The sequence below is a fragment of the Haliotis rufescens genome, unplaced genomic scaffold, assembly GCF_023055435.1.
Source record: "Haliotis rufescens isolate VD_foot unplaced genomic scaffold, xgHalRufe1.0.p SCAF_8, whole genome shotgun sequence".
Taxonomy (NCBI): Eukaryota; Metazoa; Mollusca; class Gastropoda; order Lepetellida; family Haliotidae; genus Haliotis; species Haliotis rufescens.
In genome coordinates, this window is record NW_025964372.1 from 24,904,441 (window position 1) to 24,920,420 (window position 15,980).

General features: G+C 43.8%; 1 protein-coding gene across 6 annotated transcripts in view; it reads right to left on the minus strand.

Moving 5' to 3' along the window:
- The window catches only part of LOC124139282 (FK506-binding protein 15-like), an 84,463-nt gene that overhangs the window by 30,400 nt on the left and 38,083 nt on the right, over positions 1–15,980 (minus strand). For all 6 annotated transcript variants that reach the window (XM_048389601.1, XM_048389600.1, XM_048389605.1 and 3 more), the window contains exons 17-26: positions 15,562–15,656; positions 13,688–13,790; positions 12,316–12,487; positions 10,597–10,733; positions 7,968–8,051; positions 6,729–6,800; positions 5,053–5,205; positions 2,136–2,228; positions 1,294–1,485; positions 710–817 (exon numbers count right to left, since the gene is read on the minus strand). In XM_048389601.1, coding sequence (XP_048245558.1) covers positions 710–817; positions 1,294–1,485; positions 2,136–2,228; positions 5,053–5,205; positions 6,729–6,800; positions 7,968–8,051; positions 10,597–10,733; positions 12,316–12,487; positions 13,688–13,790; positions 15,562–15,656 — 1,209 coding nt within the window. The remainder of the gene's footprint in view (positions 1–709; positions 818–1,293; positions 1,486–2,135; positions 2,229–5,052; positions 5,206–6,728; positions 6,801–7,967; positions 8,052–10,596; positions 10,734–12,315; positions 12,488–13,687; positions 13,791–15,561; positions 15,657–15,980) is intronic.

The following is a 15,980-nucleotide window of genomic DNA, read 5'->3' on the forward strand; positions in this document are numbered from 1 at the left end:
GTTCTGGGATTCAAATCAATATAATCCAACAAAGGGAAGCAATTCTGCACAGCAAATTATGTTGCCTAAGACTATTGGGCACAAGTCCCTCCTTTGTTTGGTTGTTGTTTAACGCCACACTTAGCAATATTCCAGCTATATGACGGCGGGCTGAAAATAATCAAGTCTGGACCAGATAACACAGTGATTGACATCATGAGCATCAATCCACGCAATTGGGATCGATGACATGCATCAACCAAGTCAGCGCGCCTGATCACCCGATCTCGTTAGTCGCCTCTTACGACAAGCATAGTCACCTTTGACAGCAAGCATGGGTTGCTGAAGACCTATTCTACCCCGGATCTTCACGGGTCAGTTACATGTCATTTTGAAGCCGGAAGCCCAAAGTGAGTGAGTGAGTTTGGTTTAACACCGCTTTTTAACAGTATGCCAGTTATATCACAGCGTGTCAGCTTCTTAATGTGGGAGGAAAGCCTGAAGTGATGCAGGTCTCAGACGTTTACCACTTCGGTGAAATCCACGAGCACGGGTATGGTGCTGACAAACCTAGAAACATAATCAGGGCGAACCAGGATTCGAACCCACAATCATAGGTTTCTGGCGTGCCCAAGGGACGCAACTCTGCACAGTGAATGGCGGCGCTTTAGACGACTGGGCCACACGTGCCCCCAAGCCCAAAGTGATACAGGTCTTAGAGGAATGTTACCTTGATGGCACTGAGGATGGCAGAGAGGACTTCCGCCCCTGTGTATGACTCCTCTGCATCAAAGTCCTCCCTCAGTCCACGATACACATTGTTCATGATCTTCTTCACCTGAAACATCACACAACTTCATTACTGTGTCAAACTTCAACAGCAACACGCAACATCTACGATGTGGAATAGAAGTTTGACTGTATTTTATGATGCTATGTCCACGTCCATACTAACTAAAACCCATATGAGTCTCCTAAGAGAGTGTAAGGTTGGTGGTTCAAACCCCTGGCTGAATCATACCAAGAGATGTCGAAAGATAGTACTTGTTGTTACCCTGCAGTAAGGGGATAGAGTGAGTGAGTGAGTTGGGTTTAACGCCGCTTTTAACATTATTGGGGTATTCATGTCATGGTATCTCAGTTGGCTAGCACTATAAAACCGGCCTAAGTCAGGGCTAGTACAAGCAGCCACACACACACAGACGTGCATGCACATCACTACAATCTGCAATAAACTTGAATGCGACGTTACACCCAATTTCACCTCACCTCTATGAACAAACTACTGCACCAAAGACACACAATCTTTCTCACCTCTCCCACAACATCTGTGGACACGAGTGCCTGGGCTCCACCAGAGGGCGCCCCGAGCTGCTTGAGTTTCTGGACCTGCAATGTGAGGCCCTGCAGCCTCTCGTCCGCCCCGTCTCGCTCCTCCTCCAGCTCACTGATACGGTCCTCGTACCGCTCCTTCATCGCCGCCGCCTGACTACGCAGGTTGTCATACTGGCAAATAGATTAGTTGTCTTATGTCAAATAGATACATTTGCTTCAGTTGTGTTACGTCAAATAGATACATTTGCTTCAGTTGTGTTACGTCAAATAGATACATTTGCTTCAGTTGTTTTACTGTCAAATAGAAACATTTGCTTCAGTTGTCTTACTGCCCAATAAATCTATTTCAAACAGTTGTTTTACTGTCAAATTCATACATTTAAATAAGTTGTCTTGATCTTAATACATTTAAATCAGGGCTTCAACAGACTAAATGAGCCTAGGGCATGTGTACATTGAATTTTCAGGCACAAACAATTCAAATGCGTCTCCAACATTTCACGTTTTGCAAACCCTGAGTGAGATTGACATGTCTACAAATTGAATAAAGTTCAAACACATCAGTAGCTGGCAAGGTTGTTTTTTAAAGCAATCTTCCCACAGTACAGAATACAGAGGACAGTGAGAGAGTGAGTGGGTATGGTTTTATGCCGCTTTAAGCAATATTCCAGCAATATCACGGCGGAGGACACCAAAAATGGGCTTCACACATTGTACCCTTTTGGGGAATCAACCTGGGTCTTCGGCGTGATGGGTGAACGCTTTAACCACTAGGCTACCCCACCGCCCCTACAGAGTACAGAGATGCTTCAACACCTCACCTTGTCCTTCCACATGGTCAGGTCCTCCACCTGCTCCTCCAGCTGCGACACTCGCTGTTCACTCGACCCGCTCACACCCTTCGCCGTCTGCAGCTGGAACATGCACGTTACCATGGTTATGGACAGGACATAAAGGGCACCAATGACCATCACAGCACAAATGAGTAACTTCAAAGAAACTATGATTTGTGCATTTTCAACAAACATCTGAACATACCCCATGTCTGCCTGAACACATAATCCATTAATCCATCTGCCTGAACTCATTCCCCATCTGTCTACAAGTTGTCCTATCAGTCTGAACACATCCCCATATGTCTGCCCTCAAGTTGTCCTACCTGTCTGCCCACAAGTCGTCCTACCTGTCTGAACACACATTGTCCTACCTGTCTGAACACATCCCCCTATGTCTGCCAACAAGACATCCTACCTGTCTGCCCACAAGTCGTCCTACCTGTCTGCCCACAAGTCGTCCCACTTGTCTGCCCACAAGACATCCTACCTGTCTACCCACAAGACGTCCTACCTGTCTGCCCACATGACATCCTACCTGTCTGCCCACAAGACGTCCTACCTGTCTGCCCACAAGACATCCTACCTGTCTGCCCACAAGACGTCCTACCTGTCTGCCCACAAGACATCCTACCTGTCTGCCCACAAGACATCCTACCTGTCTGCCCACAAGTCATCCAACATGTCCGCCCTCAAGTCATCCAACATGTCCGCCCTCAAGACGTCCTACCTGTCTGCCCACAAGACGTCCTACCTGTCTGCCCACAAGACGTCCTACCTGTCTGCCAACAAGTCGTCCTACCTGTCTGCCCACAAGTCATCCTACCTGTCTACCCACAAGTCATCCTACCTGTCTGCCCACAAGACGTCCTACCTGTCTGCCCACAAGACGTCCTACCTGTCTGCCCACAAGTCGTCCTACCTGTCTGCCCACAAGACATCCTACCTGTCTGCCAACAAGTCGTCCTACCTGTCTGCCCACAAGTCATCCTACCTGTCTGCCCACAAGTCATCCTACCTGTCTGCCCACAAGTCATCCAACATGTCCGCCCTCAAGACATCCTACCTGTCTGCCCACAAGACGTCCTACCTGTCTGCCCACAAGACGTCCTACCTGTCTGCCAACAAGTCGTCCTACCTGTCTGCCCACAAGTCATCCTACCTGTCTACCCACAAGTCATCCTACCTGTCTGCCCACAAGACGTCCTACCTGTCTGCCCACAAGACGTCCTACCTGTCTGCCCACAAGTCGTCCTACCTGTCTGCCCACAAGACATCCTACCTGTCTGCCAACAAGTCGTCCTACCTGTCTGCCCACAAGTCATCCTACCTGTCTGCCCACAAGACATCCTACCTGTCTACCCACAAGTCATCCTACCTGTTTGCCCACAAGTCATCCTACCTGTCTGCCCACAAGATATCCTTCCTGTCTGCCCACAAGACATCCTACCTGTCTGCCCACAAGACATCCTTCCTGTCTGCCCACAAGACATCCTACCTGTCTGCCCACAAGACATCCTACCTGTCTGCCCACAAGACATCCTACCTGTCTGCCCACAAGATATCCTTCCTGTCTGCCCACAAGACATCCTACCTGTCTACCCACAAGACATCCTACCTGTCTACCCACAAGACATCCTACCTGTCTACCCACAAGACATCCTACCTGTCTGCCCTCAAGACATCCTACCTGTCTACCCACAAGACATCCTACCTGTCTGCCCTCAAGACATCCTACCTGTCTGCCCACAAGACGTCCTACCTGTCTGCCCACAAGTTGTCTTCCTGTCTGCCCACAAGACGTCCTACCTGTCTGCCCACAAGATATCCTACCTGTCTGCCCACAAGTCATCCTACCTGTCTGCCCACAAGTTGTCTTCCTGTCTGCCCACAAGACGTCCTACCTGTCTGCCCACAAGATATCCTACCTGTCTGCCCACAAGTCATCCTACCTGTCTGCCCACAAGACATCCTACCTGTCTGCCCACAAGACATCCTACCTGTCTACCCACAAGTCATCCTACCTGTTTGCCCACAAGACATCCTACCTGTCTACCCACAAGACATCCTACCTGTCTGCCCACAAGACATCCTACCTGTCTGCCCACAAGACATCCTACCTGTCTGCCCACAAGATATCCTTCCTGTCTGCCCACAAGACATCCCACCTGTCTGCCCACAAGACATCCTACCTGTCTGCCCACAAGACGTCCCACCTGTCTGCCCACAAGACATCCTTCCTGTCTGCCCACAAGACATCCTACCTGTCTGCCCACATGACGTCCTACCTGTCTGCCCACAAGTCGTCTACCTGTCTGCCCACAAGTCATCTACCTGTCTGCATGCAAGTCGTCCAACCTGTCTACCCACAAGTCGTCCAACCTGTCTGCCCACAAGTCGTCTACCTGTCTGCCCACATGACGTCTACCTGTCTACCCACAAGACGTCCTACCTGTCTGCCCACATGACGTCCTACCTGTCTGCCCACAAGTCGTCTACCTGTCTGCCCACAAGACGTCCTACCTGTCTGCCCACAAGTCATCCTACCTGTCTGCCAACAAGACATCCTACCTGTCTGCCAACAAGACATCCTACCTGTCTGCCCACAAGACATCCCATCTGTCTGCCCACAAGACATCCTACCTGTCTGCCCACAAGTCGTCTACCTGTCTGCCCACAAGACGTCCTACCTGTCTGCCCACAAGACATCCTACCTGTTTGCCCACAAGTCATCCTACCTGTCTGCCCACAAGACGTCCTACCTGTCTGCCCACAAGAGGTCCCACCTGTCTGCCCACAAGTCATCTACCTGTCTGCCCACATGACGTCCTACCTGTCTGCCCACATGACGTCCTACCTGTCTGCCCACATGACGTCCTACCTGTCTGCCCACAAGACGTCCTACCTTGTTCTCAAGTTCCTGTATCTTGCGCTGGAGCTCCTGCTTCTCCTCCTGCACATCCTGCATCACTCGGCTGTGTTTGTCTGAGGCCGCCTTCAGCAGCTTGTCACACTTCTTCTGCCACTCCACAGCAATGTCCTCCTCAAGCCTGGCTGCCTGTGAGAGTATAACAATACAGTAAAGGACATGAGTATACTGGCGACTGACTGAGCAAGGCTTATTCCACTCTGACAACATTATCTAACCGCTGTTGTCAGTTCAAGGCATTTGATCAAATGTTAAGGCCTCTCCAGTAAGATTCATACTGAACACCTCTCCAAAGCCAGACTGTCAAATACAAGGTCTTTTGAATACAAAATACATGTATAAATCATGTAGTACAGCACCATTGCAAGTAAGTGAGTGAGTGAGTGAGTGAGTGAGTGAGTGAGTGAGTGAATGAGTGAGTGAGTGAGTGAGTTGGGTTTAATGCCGCTTTTAACAGTATTCCAGGTATATCACGGCGTGTCTGCTTAATGTGGGAGGAAAGCCTGAAGTGATGCAGGTCTGAGACGTTTACCACTTCGGTGAAACCAACGAGCACAGGTTTGGTGCTGACAAACCTAGAAACATAATCGGGGCAAACAGGGATTCGAACCCACAACCATATATTTCTGGCGTGCTCAAGGGACGCAATTCTGCACAGCGAATCACAGCGCCTTAAACGACTGGGCCACCCGTGCCCCCAATTGCATGGAAGATCCTTCAATACTGGTGCTGAATAAACACTGTCTATCCCAAGGGTTCTCAGGCCAAAAAATATATATGTGTTTTTCTGTTTTCACGAATGCCCCTAATCTGGAGCCACCAACCCTTCACCTTTCCCTCATTTGTCTTGAATAGTGTTTATCACTATCCTCGTACTGTCCATATTTATTGCCAATAAGGAAAACCTCTTGCACTTCACTATAGAGTCACAAAATCAGTCATTTTGTTCCTTTGAAAGACACTTTTACTGATACACTGCACCTTTCGTAAAGGAAAATCACCCAATTGCAAGAGTCATCAGATGACATTTCCCCCTGGTCTGGTGCAATTCGGAAATGGTGTTTGGCTACTTATACCCCACTTTTAGTTGGTTGCCATTGGATACCTTCATTTCACTATTAAAAGAAAAATATAATGCTGTTCGGTATTTTTCAAAATTCAAAATTGTCAAAAAACTCCAGTTCACCATTACACTGATCTGTGCAGCAAGTTTCATCCAGGAATATTCAAAAGTTTTGGAGTTTTGCATGGAAACGACCATTACCCTCATGTCCAACTTGTCATCATGAAAACAACAACTTCTTTCCATCATAAAAAATCATGAAAAAAACACACAAAAAACACAATAAAATCCCAAATCATCAAAAGGCACCAGTTCCCAATAAGACTGATCTGTATAGAAAGTTTCATCAAGAAATATTCAACAGTTTTGGAGTTCTGCATGGAAATGGAAAACAGACGGCGGACGGATGAACAGGCTGATCATAACATCGTCTCATTTTTCAAACTGGGAAACAAAAACATTCCAAAGAAAACCTGACCTTTCTGGCTTATTTTTGGATTTTGGACTGAATGGGGGGTGGGGGTGTTTATGTGGGTGACCCTTCCAGTTAGTCCACTAGTTGAGGTGAGTGTACATTGCAGTGGCCTACCTTATCAGCAGCTTCTACGTCCACGTTTGTCTTCTGTTTACGCAGCCGGTCTCGTAAAGACTGGATGTCACCCTGAAAATACAGCCATTGTTTAGCAATCCAGGACAATGACCAGCTATTGTAATGGACTTCTGCCTGGCAGTGTGTATGTGTTGTTGCAATCGTCATATGAATCATCTTGATTGAGTGCCACAAGGCACTGTAGCTCACTTGAATCTTTCTGCAAGATTATCCTAAATGAGATCAATACAAGGGAAAAGTATTAAAACAGTCATTACACAGAGCAGACGTCATCATTGCACGTATATTAAATATTGATACATGCATAGCTGGTTGATTGGTTGAAGTACTGTCAAATTTACAAATACGTTCAGCAGTAGAAACTAACAGTTTCAGTCCACTAGCCCTTATAATGATAGCAAAACCCTTAAAAATGGCAAATTTGTACTAGTCCTTATGATACCTTATCTATTGGGCAGTTTGGCAAGGACTATAGGACTAATGACGATTTCTAACACTGACGTTACAAAATGTATTACATGTTACTCAACAAAATTTCATTACAAAAAAGTGAAATAAAGCGGCAAGATTGACATTTTCAATGTTGCTCTGCCATGGAGGCCATGCTGAACTTCTGTGAGCTGTTTCTTTCAAAGTCCCTGCTACACTGGATACAGTAATTACTCACAGCACTGCTTTTGTTTATGGGTACCATATTCGACCTAATAAGCGCCCAGGGTGCTCTCAAAGTTAGAAATAGGGGGCTCTTATTCTAATATTATTTTGGTGAAAAACATCAGAGTTGAAAGATCGTAAATTTCGTGGTTTATGCTGACAGCCTGAAATGTTTATATACAACTGATATATTTTTTTCCGGAATTTAATTTCCCATAATTAAGAATGCATATAACATACGTATTATACACGAATAAATAAGTCCTATGTACATTGATCAATCGGAAGGGGTGCTAATTGGGATTGTTCACTAGCCAATATTTTAGCAAATATCGCTTATTAGAACGGAGGGCTTATTACGTTGAATACGGTATTTGTATGCAAGCAATCCAGAAGTAATTGGGTGATGGTGATTTTCACTGAGACACTGCTTATCCGAAGCTCTAAAGTCTGCTTAATGAGTTGACTATGTCTTGATAAAGATTATAAGCCGAATTGTTTTCATTCATAGATCGTATATCAGGAATAATAATTCTAATTTATAGAAAAGAAAATTATTTTTACCTCTAAATTGATCTTCATGTCTTCCAATTCGTCCTCATGTTTTCGCCTCTCCTCGTTAGCCTTCCTCTTTCTCTCGTTCAGATTCTAACAGACAACATTCCACATGTTACAATCATCAGGAAAACTAATGAGTTAGTGTTTGTTTGTTTGTTTGTTTCTTAACGCCACACTCAGCAATATTCCAACTACATGATGGAGGTCTGAAAACAGTCTCAACCAGACAATCCAGCGAATGATATTGTTCACAATGATCTATGCCACTGGGGTATGTAGACATGTAATCAACCAAGTCACCGATCCTGACCACATCATCCATTTGGTCGCCTCTTAGACATTGTACCCATGTCGTGAATCGAACCCGGGTCTTCGGCGTGACGAGCGAACAGTTTAAACACTAGGCTACCTGACCGTCCTCGCCTCTTACGACCAGCATAGGTAGCTGTGGATGAATTCTAACCCGAGGGGAGTGAGTTAGTGAGTGAATAGAGTTCGTGTCACATGGCAGCCAGCAGTTTCCAGCATCATCACCTGGCATGTAGACAATCAAGATGGTATCAGACAAACCAGTGACTGATAGCATGAGCACCGATCCACTCAATCAGCCAAGTCACAGAGCCTGAAAACTGGATCCAGTTTAGCCACCTCTTACAACCTGCTGTGGGTCACTTTGGTATTAATACCCCTCTGAAGATGCTGGTGAAGGGGAGATACACCTACTGTGTGATCCAATACATATCACGATACCTTGCTCACCATCAGATAAGTATCATGGTGAGAAAGTCATTTTTTCATAAAGTCATTTTTTCATATCACAGTTGGCGGGTGTCATGTATGGCACAATGGATGAAAATATTTATGTTTTCGCTACTAATTTTCACTAGTAATTAGTGTTTGGTGTAACAATTATTGAAGCATTCATCTAAGGTAGGAATTGATGTTTTTTACTTAGTGTGCGACTGTGATCAATACTTGTATCGAGAAGGACAAAAACTGTGATCCACAAATGCATCGGTGTATCGTACCACCACTAGAAGATCTGGGTTAGAATTGGTCCTCAGCAACCCATGCTTGTCATAAGAGGATTGGTGACTTGGTCACTTGAATGTAATTGTATCCTAATTGTGGAAATCGATACTCATGATGGATTCACTGGATTGTCTGGTCCAGGCATGATTATTTACAGACTGCTGTCATATATCTGGAATTTTGCTGAGTACAGCATTAAACAACAAACAAACAAACAAACAAACAAACATAGGTACTACAGGATAGAACCCCCTGGATACTCCTGTCTCACTGACTTCTTATCTTTACATATGATGATGTATGACAAATGTGCTCACACAAGGTTATGGCAAACACTTGAATAGTAGTGAGTGTATTAAGTTTAGTTCTGCTGAGAGCACTATTTCAGTTTTATAATGGCACGGAATGCCAAATATGAAATCCGTGTGTGTTGATATGGTGCTGACAAACAAAGAATTATGGGATTCATCCACTCCTGTTTAATTATTTTATTAAGGCCACACATTTTATATTTTTCGTTTCATGGGCCCACTGCCCTACTGAAAAGTAGTCGGTCTAAGAAAAAAATTTAAAATTTATATTTTTTATTATCTCCATTACTAATACAGACGCTGTTATACAATATTACATGTTATATATATATTCCATGTCTACATCACTATCTGTGATTCAAGAAGCCAGCTGCAGTCTTAACTCCACAGCAGAATGACTTTCATATAACTAAATAAATACTTGATGTTTATTCTTATTATTTTTTCGACTGACCTTGTGAGGAACAGCTAGTGAAACATAAAATTAAAAATGTGCAATCTCATTAAAATCAGATCTTAGTTCACGCTGCTGCTAAACAAAGATCTGAGGACATCGATCCGTTACGGGTCACGTCAGACCGACCTTGTACGAACTTTGACCGACCAATGGAATGACCAATCAGAAGGCAGCTTTCTCGTGCTTTACGGCACTAATTTCAAATTGGCGACTACGCTTCGAAACATATTTTGACAAATTCTCGATTACAAATTTGAAACCTGAACCAAAAAACCCATTCTGGAATGGCTAATAGATGGTCTAGATTGTAAGAATTTAGTCGTTAAGCTGTAACTATCGTTCGGAATACCCTATGTTAAAGTTTTCGAGGTTGCATGATTACTAATCACATTCTGACTGTCACTTTCAAAATCTGGTAAGCGACGCTCTGATTGGTCGGATGATAGGTCGTTCTGACGTGACTCCTAATGGGATGTCTTCAGATCCTTGTTAGCGGTAGCGAGAACTAAGGTCTGATTTTAATGAGATTGAAAAATGTGTGGCCTGAAGGAGAGAGACAGGTGATACAATGACACTTTGAACAGTGTTCCTGTTATATCACGACTTGTCAGCTACATGTGGGAGGAAAACCCGCAGTGATGCAGATCTTTACCCGTCACCACTGTGGTTAAATCCACAAGCTTGGGAAAGTGCAGACAAACCAAGAATCAGAATAGAGACAATCAGAGACTCAAACAACAATCATCAAAGGGAAGCAACTCTGCATAGCAAATTGTGTTGCCTTAGACGACTGGGCACCATTGCCCAATGCTTGAATAGTGAAGTAGATGAATACCTTCTCCATTGAGTTGTAGGCAGACTTGAGGTCGGCGTGTTCTTCCTGCACGTTGTTCAGTTGACCCTCTAGATTCTTCCTGTACTTCTTCTCCTCCCGTAGCGTTGTGGACAGGTCCTCGACACGCTTCTCATCATCTGGACATCAAACAACAGTCATCATTGAGCCTTAGGACAGGGTTTACCTCAAAACTAATTAGACAGTTGGCAGTGAAGAGGACGTCTGTTGAAAAACCTAAAGATTTTTATAGTGTGATTAATGCCCAACAAGGAATTTATGGCTACGGTGTAATAGAGGGAGGATATTCAAAGGATACGATACTTTGCCAAGAGGCAGATCCAGGATTTTGAAAAAGGGAGATACACACTAGGGCTCTGGTCGCCCCCAAAAATGGATTTGAGTGTTCGTGCTAAAACCTGATCTAGACTCAAGTACCAGATTGACACTTGAGTCTTTTTTTAAATAACATTGTGTAAGTCAAAATGCCTTGAGATACCGTTTCTCTTCAAAGTCACCAATAATAATAGGCTATTTAGATTGTGCTTTCTTCCGCACCACTCAGGGGCAAGCTCAAGGCGTTATTATTACCTTGTCACTGGCCCAGTGTGCATTAGAATCATTCTAATCTCCCTGGGGAGTATACAACCCAAGCTGCCTGTGAGGCGCTAGTAGGTTAACAACCACATTGCCATCTCATCCCACCGGGTACCCATTTACTGCTGGGTGAACAGAAGCACATTTTGAAAAAAAGTCACTTGCGCAAGGAGACACCACATGTGCTACATGTGCTTCAGTGTGGGGCAGGACCGAAGCCTAGAAAATCTCAGGAGCCAAGCTGCCGAAACGCAGTCACCCATCCAAGGACTCTCTGCGACCGACGTTGCTTAACTTCATCTGATTTGTAACCTGTGCTGTGTGCACTGGACCACAAAGCAAAGTGAATACGTGAGCTATCTCTCTTGATCTTCCCGCCCATGCTTGAGAACAGGTGCACACACTATAGCTGGTCAGCGAGTGAACAAAAAACAACAACTGATGGGTTGACAGTTCTTTTTCATCTTTTTAACTGACATTATTCATTAGAATGTGTTTTGTTCAGTTGGTCGATGTCCTGTGAATCAAAAACTCAACAAGGGCTGTAAATCTAGGATACAGATTTGTTGCAATACTATCAGTATCTTGATAACAGGGACGTGTTATGATACATGATAACATGTCTTCAGCAATTTAGGGTTCCATTCCATTTGGGACCAAATCCTGTTATTCTGGGACGAGCCGAATAGCGACTCGTGACACTCTTGTTGCCATTTTTGCGACTGGGTTTTGTCTAAGCGTAAACAGGCATAGATAAAAGAATTGTCAACTCGTTTAAGGATTCACGAATATTTCCCCTATACATCATATATATTCAAGATGCCATTTAAAACACACCATGACATACATTATAATACAGTATGATTGAACACATTTAACTGTATCTTGGGTATATTTTTAAATGCAACACATACGTAAACGCAAATATTATTCCTGAGGGATTCTTTGAGCGAAGTACTTGAAGTCATACGCGCATGCTGACTGGTTTGTCGTATTTTCATTCATTGATAGTGGGACAAGTTTTCATGCAGATTACTGAAAGGAGCGAGTGGTGACGAATGGGTTCAAAGCCAGACCCAATAGTAACTTATCGGATGAATTTGTGTCAATTGCACAAACACTTACCAGCTCTCTGCAGCTTGAGCCGATCCATCTCGTCCTGTGTTTGTATCCGGGAGTCTGCGGAGGACTGGAGTTTGTGCTTCATTTCTGCTTCTGATTTTCTGCTAGTGGCCAGTTCGAGCTGCAGGCTGCTCAGTTGTGCTGATAACGTGCTCAGCTCAGTGGATAGATTTACCTGCAGCGACAGACGTCATGTGATTAAAACAACAATGGGGAAAATTGTTTATGCTACATTCATCAATATTCTTGCTAAATCGTGATGGATTGAAAATAATCGATTCTGGATCAGTCAAACCAGGGTTGATATTATGAGCAAGGTCACATGGAATTGGGCTATGATGACAATCAATCATGTCATGAGCATGGCAACCTGACCCATCTTAGTTGAATATTACAAGTTTAATTAAATCAAACATTTGAGCCCGTTGATGGAATCCAAGCTGGAAGTATCTTGCCTGACTTTGCTCCAGAATAAATATAGAGTGAAACCTTGTTAATCCAGACCCTGTTAAATTGGAAACTAATCATCCATCACATTTCAATGACAATTAATAATAATGGATACTACATATCAATGATTTGTTAATCTGCAAATTTATGATGGAGACCACCTCTGTGGTCAAGTGGATCGAGAGTCAACCTGGATACCTGGAGAGTGGAAGTTGGTGGTTTGATCCCAGGCCACGTCACATCAAAAGATGTGATGTTTGTTGTTTAACACCGCACTCAGCAATATTCCAGCTATATGATGGCGGTCTGTAAATAATCAAGTCTGGACCAGACAATCCAGTGATTGACATCATGAGCATCGATCCACGTAATTGGGATACGATGAAATGCATCAACCAAGTCAGCGAGCCTGACCACCCTTACAACAAGCATAGTCGCCTTTTACGGCAAGCATGGGTTGCTGAAGACCTGTTCTACCCCGGATCTTCACAGGTCTCATATCAAAAGAAGTTAATAGATGCAATCTGTTGTTACCCTGCCTGGCGCTCGACAGTAAGAAGATAAAGTTAGGACAGGTTGGCTCTGAGGGATAGCACTACAAAACTGGCATAAGACTAGTACAAGCAGCCACACACAAGCGCCTGCATTTCACTAAAAAAGTGCAATAATTTTGAACGCTATGCTAAACCCACTTAACCTCACCTCAACTACTAATCTCGACGTTTTCACTGTATAAGTGAGTGAGTATGGTTTTACGCCCCTTTTAGCAATATTCCAGCAATATCATGGCGGGGGACACGATAAATGGGCTTCACACATTGTACCCATATCGGTAATCGAACCCGGGTCTTTGGCGTGATGAGCGAACGCTTTAACCACTAGGCTACCCGACCCCCCTTGACTGTATGAGAGTGGGTGGGCTTACCTTCTCCTGTTCAAGAGACAGCACTCTGGCCTGGGACTGGTTGGCGGAATACTTGTAGCCCTCGTTCCGCTCCTCCAGGAGGGTGTTGCTCTGCTCCACAAACCTGACACACAACAACAGACAGTCAGTCCCTGTACTCTTGAAGCAGGTCAGTCAATAATGCAGCCCCAGCCATTTTTAATTTGCCACAAATCAAATCACATTGAATACCATATTTTATCTTCTTAAGCAAAATAAAGTAAACTAAGTTTATATATAACAAACTCAAAGGGACCACTAATATTAGTTCCTTAGAACCGCAGTTCGTTATAAGCAAATATACAGCAAATGGCTGGGACCCAAAAAAACAGTTTCTTATATCCGTCAGTTGGTCATTAGCGTGCTTGTTATAAACGTAGTTTACTGTACACACTTTCCCCTAAAGTGTGTGAGTGAGGATGGTTTTACGCCACTTTTAGCAATTTTCAGCAATATCACGGCAGGGGACACCAGAAATGGGCTTCACACATTGTACCCATGTCGGGAATCGAACCCGGGTCTTCGGCATGACGAGCGAACGCTTTAACCACTAGGCTACCCGACCGCCCCCTTTCCCTTAAAAATAATATGAGTGGGGGGCAGGGCTTTACTAAAAGAACTTGATTTAACTTGCACCAGGTGCAGGCTGACATAAAACCCTAGCTGCACCAGACAAAACTGGGTAGGTTGCACCCTGGTCCCATAAATTTATCAAAGTTGAAACTTAGATGCATAAACTAGGATAAATAAATAAATAGTAAGTGAGTATGGTTTTATGCCGCTCTTAGCAATATTTCAGCAATATCATGGCAGGGGACACCAGAAATGGGCTTCACACATTGTACCCATGTCGGGAATCGAACCCGGGTCTTCGGCATGACGAGCGAACGCTTTAACCACTAGGCTACCCGACCGCCCCCTTTCCCTTAAAAATAATATGAGTGGGGGGCAGGGCTTTACTAAAAGAACTTGATTTAACTTGCACCAGGTGCAGGCTGACATAAAACCCTAGCTGCACCAGACAAAACTGGGTAGGTTGCACCCTGGTCCCATAAATTTATCAAAGTTGAAACTGAGATGCATAAACTAGGATAAATAAATAAATAGTAAGTGAGTATGGTTTTATGCCGCTCTTAGCAATATTTCAGCAATATCACGGCAGGGGACACCAGAAATGGGCTTAACACTTTGTACCCATGTCGGGAATCGAACCCAGGTTTTCGGCTTGACGAGCGAACGTTTTAACCACTAGACTACCCAACAGCCTGCTAAAATATATAAAATCTCACATTTCTGATGACTGTTTTACAAAATGAATGATGTATTGCTGTAAACATAACAGGAATGTGCTCATAATCTTGAAGTACCCACAGTTTGATGACATCAAGCCCAAGAAAGCATGACAAACTACACAACACAGGGATTAGTGATGTAGTCTGGTACATAAAGCCCAGAGGTATTGATTGTGTTCAAAGATCAACGTTGCGTGGAGGGTTCGTCAGAGTAAAACTTGATATTTTTAAAGAGAGTTAAGATAATTAAAGGGGTGAGATCGTTTTGTGAAGCAACTTTGTGTAACAAATATTATGACTTGTAAACTCTGGAAAGTCAGTTATCTTTTGCTAATACTCAAGGAATGATAGTTGATTGTAGAACGTAGGTTTCATGTTTGGTCAGCAACATTTAGTTGTTTAGTTTCAATTCAATCAGAGAAAAGTCTAGAATTTGTTCTTGATTGCAAGAATTGTTCTCTTTCAAACTGATTCCAAGAAATTACTGCTACACATTTCATCCAAATTAGTCTCTCAGAGGAAGAAAATCGTACCTCAGTATTTTATTGACATGTTTCTACTTACTTCTGATTTTTCTGCAGAAGTTCTGCAATCTTTTCATTTTGAGTTTCAATTTTGCCACTTTTTTCATAAACATCTTTCTTTAAAGTTTCATTTTCCTGAAAACAAGAGAAAGGCATTCAAAATTAAACAAAAATACCCTGAAAGTCTAAAATCATGCTACGAGTAACATGATTATTTTTATTTTCATTTTTTAATGCCCCACTCAGCAATACTCCAGCTATACGAGACTGTGGATTATCAATTCTGAACCGGTGATTGATATTATGATCAACATCTCACAGAGGACGGGCAATGAACTAAGTCACAGAGTGACCACCCAATACATGTTGCAACCATGTACGACCAGCATAAGTTGCTAGGGGTCAAGTCTAACCAATAATTCTCACACAGGTAGATCACTTGGTGGAGGTGGCAGTGAA